This window comes from Lucilia sericata, unplaced genomic scaffold (assembly GCF_015586225.1).
Source record: "Lucilia sericata isolate MDLA Ls3-8-SP2 unplaced genomic scaffold, ASM1558622v1 Contig000235F_arrow, whole genome shotgun sequence".
In the NCBI taxonomy this organism is placed as follows: Eukaryota; Metazoa; Arthropoda; class Insecta; order Diptera; family Calliphoridae; genus Lucilia; species Lucilia sericata.
The window spans coordinates 378,545-389,339 of record NW_023994262.1 but is presented as its reverse complement, the minus strand read 5'-3'; the positions used below and the strand labels follow the sequence as shown (position 1 = coordinate 389,339).

The 10,795-nt window shown below is 28.5% G+C and overlaps 2 protein-coding genes across 4 annotated transcripts; both read left to right on the top strand.

Annotated features, from left to right (window-relative positions):
• Positions 1–1,292: 1,292 nt before the first annotated feature.
• On the top strand, positions 1,293–2,397 carry LOC119602509 (thioredoxin-related transmembrane protein 2 homolog). Its single transcript, XM_037954076.1, has one exon. The coding sequence runs from the start codon at positions 1,515–1,517 to the stop codon at positions 2,349–2,351; it is 837 nt and encodes a 278-aa protein (XP_037810004.1). The 5' UTR covers positions 1,293–1,514; the 3' UTR covers positions 2,352–2,397.
• Positions 2,398–3,797: 1,400 nt separating this feature from the next.
• LOC119602508 (40S ribosomal protein S11) lies at positions 3,798–6,214 on the top strand. Of its 3 annotated transcripts, XM_037954075.1 has the most exons (5): positions 3,871–3,897; positions 4,338–4,460; positions 4,724–4,852; positions 5,164–5,369; positions 5,968–6,214. In XM_037954075.1, exons 1-5 carry the CDS (start codon positions 3,886–3,888, stop codon positions 6,089–6,091), a joined length of 594 nt encoding a protein of 197 aa, XP_037810003.1. In that variant the 5' UTR covers positions 3,871–3,885; the 3' UTR covers positions 6,092–6,214. The 3 variants fall into 3 exon arrangements, with proteins under 3 accessions (XP_037810001.1, XP_037810003.1, XP_037810002.1); XM_037954073.1 differs by lacking the exon at positions 4,338–4,460 and having other exon boundaries at positions 3,798–3,897; XM_037954074.1 differs by lacking the exon at positions 4,724–4,852.
• The last annotated feature ends 4,581 nt before the right edge of the window (positions 6,215–10,795 follow it).

Here is a 10,795-nt window from a genome sequence, read left to right as displayed (position 1 = left end):
AGGTATCAATTGGTTGGTTCCTTGGGATCATCACAATTTTAATAAATAGCAAAGATCATCTTAGTATGCATTATATAAATATCAAATCGATTTTTTTTTTCTTGTAAAGTTGAATCTGTTGGATCTATAGCTACGAAATTTTCAGAGATGATGCTAATAGACCTTAATTATCGATTTCTATAAAAAAAAACTAAAATCGAAAATCATGTCGCTTACGTCCATTTTGCAAAAAGGGCTCGATATCAATCGAAATCTTGACACTGCCCCCTTCAATAATTGATTTTAACGTTTTCTACGTACTTAATAATACCATAATAAACAATTTTTGTTGGAACGAAAATATGTCTACCAAATTTTAAGACGATCGAAGCATAATTTACCCTAAACCCATATGAAATCTTCTTCAGAAAATGATTTAAACGCACATAAATGGCTTTCAAATGTCGATGTCGACGAAAAAAACACTTTTAGGAACCGAAACCTATATTTATGAAAAATAAAATTATGAGGATCGGTCCGCCAATATAACCCTCTTACAGAAAATCAGTTTATAGCTAATACATCATTCCAAAAGTTATCATTTTATGACAGAATTATGGTAGAATTAAAAAAAAATACTTTAAATTATAGAGAACTTGGTCCATAATTGACCCAATTCCACATTTAAGTCCCTAATCCTAAAATCACGCTGACGTTCTTATTAATCTAATGATCAAAGTCCATATATATATGTATATGACCACTTCCGAAATTTGCTTTTTTACGACATATGATTTGCCGAATATAACTCTTACTTCTTACTTATTTTAATCATAAAGAAATTACCGCTAAAATAGGAATAGTCTGTCTTTAGAGTTGCGAGTTTTCATACACTCTAATAATGTTTTCAAAGTGAAACTTTTGGAATATTTTTCAATCTCTTTGTGATCCCTTTAATTGATGTTGTTCTGGAAGAAACTGATTTTCTGCAAGATGTTTTATATGGAGGATATGGTTAAATATCGGCCGATCCTCGTAAAACTTGGAGAAAGGATTTGTTTTTAATTTTTAAGAATTTTTTATTCATGCCTGCATAATTTCTCACACAACTTTTGAGCTTGCTCTGTTTTGTTGTTATGAACAATATATTTGCTTCCAAAATCCCACTTTCTGATCTCGGATTCCGTTTTTATTCAAAATCGTTGAATATTTAAAAACTAAACGTAGTTGAAAACTTAGCCGGCTTATAGTCGATTTCAAGCCGCCGCCAATATATTTAGTGTAAGTCGCCGCCGCCGTTAATATTTGTCGGCGCAGGGCTCTGATGGAGATTCATTGAATTTTTATTTATAAAAAGACGTGAAGAAAAAAGTTCTAACGAAAAACTAAACTATTAATAAAACGGAAACTGTTAATTAAAAAACGCACATTAGTAGCTGAAATAAAGTGTAATAAAATAATTAACACAACTCTGAAGATTTTGCCTACAGAGGAGTTGCAGTGAAACCTCGCAAGAACAAAAAATTTAATAGAAAATGACAATGAAAAAACAATTACGTCTGCTAGCTAAACCCTATTATTGGGTTAATATCTTAATGGCCCTGTCCTATTTAATAGCCAAAAAGACGATACCTATTTGTTCAAGGATATTCAAGCATCGCGGCGAAGATGAAATGTGTGATCTGGATAGTCGAGAAACTGAGATTTTATTCTTTCTACTAATTGTGATAATGATAAGAAGTCGCAAAACGGGTAGTGTTACTATGATCAACTATTTATCCTCTTCATTCTTGTATACCAAAGTAGCAAATGCCATCCTGTGGGCTTATAGCGATTTCCGTTATGGTTTGGGCTTTTTGCTATTGTGTGTGCTAGTGGGTATGCTACTGCCGGAGCCCACCTACAAGGGACCTGAACATATAACTTACTTCCGTACAGCACAATCGTTTGAAGATGAGCTGGCCCGTGATAAACGTATCAATTGGTTGATTTGCTTTTATACGGTGTGGAATCCCAGTTGTGTCAATTTTGCTCCCATATTTGCCGAACTATCGGCAGAATACAATTTGGATAATTTGAAATTTGGTAAAATTGATATTGGACGTTTTCCCGAAATGGCTCAAAAGTATCGCATATCCGATAGCAGTTTCTCACGTCAGTTACCCACTGTTATATTGTTCCAGAATGGCAAAGAGTCAGAACGTCGTCCCATGGCTGATGCTAAGGGTAAATTACAGAAATTTTTCTTTTCATCGGACAATGTTAGAGCCGCTTTTGGTTTGAACAACTTGTACAAACAATGTGTAGAGAATCCTATACCTGCAAAGGGCGCTGTAAAACAAAATGCTGCTGCTATTAAAAAGTCTCAATAAAATAATTTTTTGGAGGAAAATACATCATATAACTTGAATATCGTCATTTTGTTTGCTTTTGTTTTTTAAATTTATTATTAGAAATACTTGAACAAATGATAACAAGGGTTCTTAACTGATTTTTGGAAACAAGAACGAATAAGAGATACCGCCTATAACGCAATACTACATACTATTATTAGTTAGTGTAATAGATATCGCTCATTTGCTTCTAAAGTGTAATAACTTAAAATTTCTAAAAAAAATATAACGAAATTGTTTATTATTTTCGTAATTTAAGTTGGAGAACACTTTTGAAGTAAATAGGCAAAGTTTAAATCAATTATATAAAATATGTCTTCATTAATGATAGTTATTCTTATGATGTAAAGTTTAAGCACCATTAACAAAAGCTATAGAGAGTTTTTAAATATTTTTTTAAACCTTTTTCTTTTGGAAATGGTGCACTTAAGACAATTATATTGTTACAGCTATTTATAATTTATTTATAAAAACACAATGCTTCGTTTTAATCACGTTTTAGTAATTTGTATTTATTTTTGTTTTAGTTTTATGATTAGTTTGTTATATTTTTTGCATTTATTGTAAAATTTAAAGTATTTTCTTGATTAATATAAAAATTTTGTTTATTTAAGCATAAAATTCATACTTATAATTTTGCCATATTTGTTTTTTGTTTAGTCGATATAGCACGGGAAATTTAACAAGCATTTTATATTAGTTAAACATTTTTAAGTTTTAAACTTTAGTTTTTTTCTTGTCAGTTTTAGCGAAAAATATATAATAAAGAATTTTTAATAAAAAAATAAAGTTTTTTTTTTTTTAATTCAGAAATATGCAAATTAACTTTATAATTTCTTTAGAAATGAAATTCTTGATGAAATTGAATTAATTGACATTCGTAAAAGTAACAAAATTACAGTAAGTCCCTTCTAAACTACTCAGTGGATCAAAAATAAATTGATCACACATTCTTTTTGGTATGAATTCAATTCTGTATTATTTTGATGGAATTTGTTATGGTTTTTCGGATTTGGTTTGATTCTTAAAAAGCTTATATTTTGAAATGAGTTCGAAAATTCTTTAAAATTTTAAAATAAGTTATAAAAATAAAAAATTCAGTGATGATTTTTCAGTTATAGAAAATATACCGAAACACAAACTATTTTCGTGTCATAATACTTCAAAATGAACTGATATTGATTTATACATTTTGGGCGGTAATTTTAATGCATATTTTTGTAAAAAATCAAAATTTAAGTGCAAGAAAACAAAAAAAATAATCGCTTTATTTGATTTTTGTAATGTTAACTAACATTTTATGATAACACAGTTTAAACGATAAAACAGTTCACCACACTATTTGCTGCAGCACCACCTAGTGTTAGGTAGCTTAAAATATCCCTCTACCATCAACTGCAGCCAACTTCATGCATAAATGTCAACGAAAATTTCCCTTTTTTAATAAAATTTCCCTTTTTACTCGCTGTTTCAACTTCCTTTTCGTGCTTGCGCTCTTTCCTTTTACATCAATATGGCTGATCAGGTAAGACGCGAAGAAAATTCTACGTTTTTTTTCAATAAAACCCACAAAAATGTGCTGAAAATGTGAAAATTCTATTAAAAAGTGAAAATTAAAATGAAAACCTATCGTTGAGTGTAGGATTTATGTGGAAATTTTCAAGAAAAATGTGAAAAATCGAGAAAATTAAGTGACAGATTGCAGTGTTTTCAGGGCGAGTAACAACACCACGCGGAGCAAAAAAAAGAAAATTCAATTAAACTAGAAAAAATGTGTAATAATAAGAATAAACAAGTGTTAAAGAATAATTTTCTAAAAAATAAAAGTACTTAAAGTTTCTAATTGGCTTTTAAAATCTATTAATTAATGTTTTAGATTTTTTTTTTGTTTAGTAAAAAGAAAATAACCTTACTTTTTGAGTTAAAGTGAGTCAATTTTTTTTTTGTTGGAATTTTTATTTAAAGCAAACCGAACGTGCTTTCCGTAAACAATTTACTGTGCCTGTGATACGTCGCAAGCCTAATAATTATAAGAAAAAGCCACGTTTTCATCGCAGCATTGGTCTGGGTTTCCGTACTCCGGCCGAGGTGAGTTTCAAGAACAAAAACTAACTAATTTGTGTTTTGTTTTTTCTTTATATATTTCTATGCACGCCCTTTTATCCTACAAATAAAAAACAAACATTTCCCTACCAACAATGAACGTTTACACCTAATTCATATGCATTTGTTTAAATGGAATGATTAACAAAAAAACACAAACAATTCCTGAATGCTGCATAACAAAACAAACATCCACAACCCTATTCCAAATGCATTTGTTGTGTTATGTCCGTGTGTGTGTACTCCAGCAAAACGAGAGAGCCTTCCAAAAACAATTCGGCATTAACCTAAACAGAAAGGTTAAGCCCGGTATCACCAAGAAGAAGGTACTCCGCCGTTACCGTGATATCGGTTTGGGTTTCAAGACTCCCCGTGATGTAAGTTTTTTTCTCTTGTTTATTATTTTGTTTTCCCCACTTTTTTTTACTAATTTATTGTTATTTAAGTATAATTTTGAAAACAAGTGAATGATAAAATAATGTTATTTACATTTTATGAAAAGAATTTAAGAAATTTGTTTATATACATAGTAGAGAATATTTTAACAGAATTATGGAACATTATAGAACATAGTTGTAAATAGAATGTTTGTTTATCATTCACTTTTGCTAAAAGTTTATTCAAATTTTTTTTACTTTTTTTATTTGTTTACTAACAACTGGTTTATTTTCTTCTTTTACTTCTTTAGGCTATTGATGGCACTTACATTGACAAGAAATGCCCCTTCACCGGCAATGTAAGAATTCGTGGTCGCATCTTAACCGGTGCCGTACGTAAAACTAAAATGCAACGTACCATTGTACTCCGTCGTGATTACTTGCACTTTGTACGCAAATACAGCCGTTTCGAAAAACGTCACAGAAACATGAGCGCTCACTGCTCTCCCTGCTTCAGGTTAGTTGCAGTTTTTTTTTTAATTTTTCTCAAACAAATTATGATTTATTAAATTGAAATTGTGAATTCAAATTTACCGTATTGGGTTTTCTGCTAAATTTTGAATATTTTTTGTTCAAAAATTTTAAGATATGACAAGAGTTTACTTTGGGTTTACTTTGTAACTTGATTTGTAAACAATAATGTTGGAATTTGTTAATTAAATATCTACATTGTTTTGTTCTTTTTGAAACGATGTACGTAATAACTAATTCCACTGACAGTGAGTTCATACAGTTTTTGGTATCAATTTTAACAAAACTTAATCTAAGGATTAAGCAAAGTTTAGTTTAAACATTCTAATAAAGCAAAAACATTTATTCTTCTAATAACTCAACAATTTCAATTTAATTATCTTAAAACACAAATTTTTCTTTTAAATGATGATAAAATCATGACGGTCTTCATAAACATAATTGCTGAAAAAACTTGATATTTTTACTTTTAAGTAAAAGAACTGAAAATGAAAAAATTAAACAAACACTTTAAATTCTATTTTAAAACAACTTTCATTTTAAATATTTTTAAATAAATCTGTTTCTCTTTTCTTAAATTACAGAGATGTTGAAATCGGCGATATTGTTACCATTGGCGAATGTCGTCCCTTGTCCAAGACTGTTCGTTTCAACGTATTGAAGGTCTCCAAGGGTCATGGTTCCAAGAAGAGTTTCAAGAAATTCTAAATTACTGTTAACAACACCACATAGAACCAAGATGCTTTTCTATTTAGTTTGATGTTCAAACTATGCTTCTTTGATTTTTATAGAAATAATAAAAACAAAACTCTTTAAAAAATCAAATTCAAATTTCCAGTTCTTGTTTGTTATTTTTTTTTATTACTTTTTATTTAGATTTTCAGTTGGTTATTTTGGGGGCTTAATGGTTTACACTCTCTAGGGTTTATAAAGGTAATTATAGTACAATTTTATTTTAATTTTATATTATTTGTTTTATAAACTGATGATAAAATCATGACGGTCTTCATAAACATAATTGCTGAAAAGACTTGATATTTTAACTTAAATCTACTGATACAATTTTTAATTAAATACAATATTTTTGGTGTAAAGTAAAACGATTTTTTAATGAAGTTTTTCTTTAATTCATAATGTTATGTTTTCAATTATTATTTGGTCTTTATTTTCTCCAACTGTTTTTGGTTTAAACTATATTTTTATTTAACATTTACTAGACTTCTTTTACAACACCAGAACTATTGAAATGATTAAACATATTTTTGCTTTTAAAAATTGTAGATTTTGATTGAAAACTAATTATTTTTAATTTCTTTTAATTTCCAGCTCCTTTTTAATTTAAAATTCAACAGTTTTCGCACATTTTCTTATTTAAAAGGTAATTATAATATAATTTTTTAAAAAGAATACATTTTTAATCTGATGATAAAATCATGACGGTCTTCATAAACACAATTGCTGAAAAGACTTGATATTTTAACTTAAATCTACTGATAAAATTTAATAAAAATTAATTTCTTTTAAATTGTTTTCCAATTACTAATGTACATTTTTAAATTCTCTCTATTTGCAGATATTTTGTTAGGGATCTTGTTACAAACATTACATTTCCATTTAAAGCTGCGATGATAGTAACTAGTGGGGTTTATTTTGTAAAACATTTTAACTCGCTTCAAACATTTTTAAAGTAAATTTTTCTCATTTTTTTATTTGAAAAATGTTTTTCAACGTCTTTTTTAAAATTATTATCATATTAAATAAAAATAATTAAAAAGATTAATTAAATTTAATAAAACTGTGTTTATTTTCTTTTTATTTCTAAATTTTTTTTTATAGTTTGAACTAAAAATATATTATGGATCTTTTTAATTAAGGATTTAAACGGAAGTAGCGAAAATATCAAGAAATAGTAATAAGAAAGTATTGAACTATTGAAATAGCAAGTAAACAGATGATTCTAAATAGCAATTAACAACAATTATTCGCTAATGTAAGTACATATATATTGTATATTAGTCCAATTATAATAAACGTTGCTATTTCTCAATAGCTATCTAGGGCTAAAACAATCTGTAGTTCAAAAACATATTCAAAGAAATGCATTTTTAATCTAAAGCTTCTCTAGTACAAGTATATAGGGTTACAATCGTAAACTTCTTAAATAACGCTCCAATTGAGAAAAGAGTGAAAATCTGTGATCACTTCTAAATCCCAACAAAAATCAACTTTTTTATAAGAAAACTAAAATTGGCTGTAGATTCTTAAATAACGCTCCAATCGAGAAAAGAGTGAAAATCTGTGATCACTTCTATTTTCCATCATAAAATCGGCTGTAGATTCTTAAATAACGCTCCATTCAAGAAAATAGTGAAAATCTGTGATCACTTCTATATCCCATCAAAAATCAATTTTTTTATAAGAAAACTAAAATCGGCTGTAGATTCTTAAATAACGCTCCAATCGAGAAAAGAGTGAAAATCTGTGATCACTTCTATTTTCCATCAAAAATCAACTTTTTTATAAGAAAACTAAAATCGGCTGCAGATTCTTAAATAACGCTCCAATCGAGAAAATAGTGAAAATCTGTGATCACTTCTATATCCCATCAAAAATCAATTTTTTATAAGAAAACTAAAATCGGCTGTAGATTTTGAAATAACGCTCCAACCGAGGAAATAGTAAAAATCTGTGATCACTTCTAAATCCCAACAAAAATCAACTTTTTTATAAGAAAACTAAAATCGGCTGTAGATTCTTAAATAACGCTCCAATCGAGAAAATAGTGAAAATCTGTGATCACTTCTATTTTCCATCAAAAATCAACTTTTTTATAAGAAAACTAAAATCGGCTGTAGATTCTTAAATAACGCTCCAATCGAGAAAATAGTGAAAATCTGTGATCACTTCTTTCTATATCCCATCAAAAATCAACTTTTTTATATGAAACTAAAATCGGCTGTAGATTCTTAAATAACGCTCCAATCGAGAAAATAGTGAAAATCTGTGATCAATTCTTTCTATATCCCATCAAAAATCAACTTTTTTATATGAAAACTAAAATCGGCTGTAGATTCTTAAATAACGCTCCAATCGAGAAAATAGTCAAAATCTGTGATCACTTCTATATCCCATCAAAAATCAACTTTTTTATATGAAAACTAAAATCGGCTGTAGATTCTTAAATAACGCTCCAATCAAGAAAATAGTGAAAATCTGTGATCACTTCTATATCCCATCAAAAATCCATTTTTATATAAGAAAACTAAAATCGGCTGTAGATTCTTAAATAAGGCTCCAATCGAGAAAATAGTGAAAATCTGTGATCACTTCTATTTTCCATCAAAAATCAACTTTTTTATATGAAAACTAAAATCGGCTGTAGATTCTTAAATAACGCCCCAATCGAGAAAATAGTGAAAATCTGTGATCACTTCTAAATCCCAACAAAAATCAACTTTTTTATAAGAAAACTAAAATCGGCTGTAGATTCTTAAATAACGCTGCAATCGAGAAAATAGTGAAAATCTGTGATCACTTCTATTTTCCATCAAAAATCAACTTTTTTATAAGAAAACTAAAATCGGCTGTAGATTCTTAAATAACGCTCCAATCGAGAAAATAGTGAAAATCTGTGATCACTTCTTTCTATATCCCATCAAAAATCAACTTTTTTATAAGAAAACTAAAATCGGCTGTAGATTCTTAAATAACGCTCCAATCAAGAAAATAGTGAAAATCTGTGATCACTTCTATTTTCCATCAAAAATCAACTTTTTTATATGAAAACTAAAATCGGCTGTAGATTCTTAAATAACGCTCCAATCGAGAAAATAGTCAAAATCTGTGATCACTTCTATATCCCATCAAAAATCAACTTTTTTATATGAAAACTAAAATCGGCTGTAGATTCTTAAATAACGCTCCAATCAAGAAAATAGTGAAAATCTGTGATCACTTCTATATCCCATCAAAAATCCATTTTTATATAAGAAAACTAAAATCGGCTGTAGATTCTTAAATAAGGCTCCAATCGAGAAAATAGTGAAAATCTGTGATCACTTCTATTTTCCATCAAAAATCAACTTTTTTATATGAAAACTAAAATCGGCTGTAGATTCTTAAATAACGCCCCAATCGAGAAAATAGTGAAAATCTGTGATCACTTCTAAATCCCAACAAAAATCAACTTTTTTATAAGAAAACTAAAATCGGCTGTAGATTCTTAAATAACGCTCCAATCGAGAAAATAGTGAAAATCTGTAATCACTTCTATATCCCATCAAAAATCAACTTTTTTTATAAGAAAACTAAAATCGGCTGTAGATTCTTAAATAACGCTCCAATCGAGAAAATAGTGAAAATCTGTGATCACTTCTATATCCCATCAAAAATCCATTTTTATATAAGAAAACTAAAATCGGCTGTAGATTCTTAAATAACGCTTCAATCGAGAAAATAGTGAAAATCTGTGATCACTTCTATATCCCATCAAAAATCAACTTTTATATAAGAAAACTAAAATCGGCTGTAGATTCTTAAATAACGCTCCAATCAAGAAAATAGTGAAAATCTGTGATCACTTCTATATCCCATCAAAAATCCATTTTTATATAAGAAAACTAAAATCGGCTGTAGATTCTTAAATAAGGCTCCAATCGAGAAAATAGTGAAAATCTGTGATCACTTCTATTTTCCATCAAAAATCAACTTTTTTATATGAAAACTAAAATCGGCTGTAGATTCTTAAATAACGCTCCAATCGAGAAAATAGTGAAAATCTGTGATCACTTCTATATCCCATCAAAAATCAACTTTTTTATAAGAAAACTAAAATCGGCTGTAGATTCTTAAATAACGCTCCAATCAAGAAAATAGTGAAAATCTGTGATCACTTCTATATCCCAGCAAAAATCCATTTTTATATAAGAAAACTAAAATCGGCTGTAGATTCTTAAATAACGCTCCAATCAAGAAAATAGTGAAAATCTGTGATCACTTCTATATCCCATCAAAAATCCATTTTTATATAAGAAAACTAAAATCGGCTGTAGATTCTTAAATAACGCTCCAATCGAGAAAATAGTGAAAATCTGTGATCACTTCTATTTTCCATCAAAAATCAACTTTTTTATAAGAAAACTAAAATCGGCTGTAGATTCTTAAATAACGCTCCAATCGAGAAAATAGTGAAAATCTGTGATCACTTCTATTTTCCATCAAAAATCAACTTTTTTATAAGAAAACTAAAATCGGCTGTAGATTCTTAAATAACGCTCCAATCAAGAAAATAGTGAAAATCTGTGATCACTTCTATATCCCATCAAAAATCCATTTTTATATAAGAAAACTAAAATCGGCTGTAGATTCTTAAATAACGCTCCAATCGAGAAAATAGTGAAAATCTGTGATCAC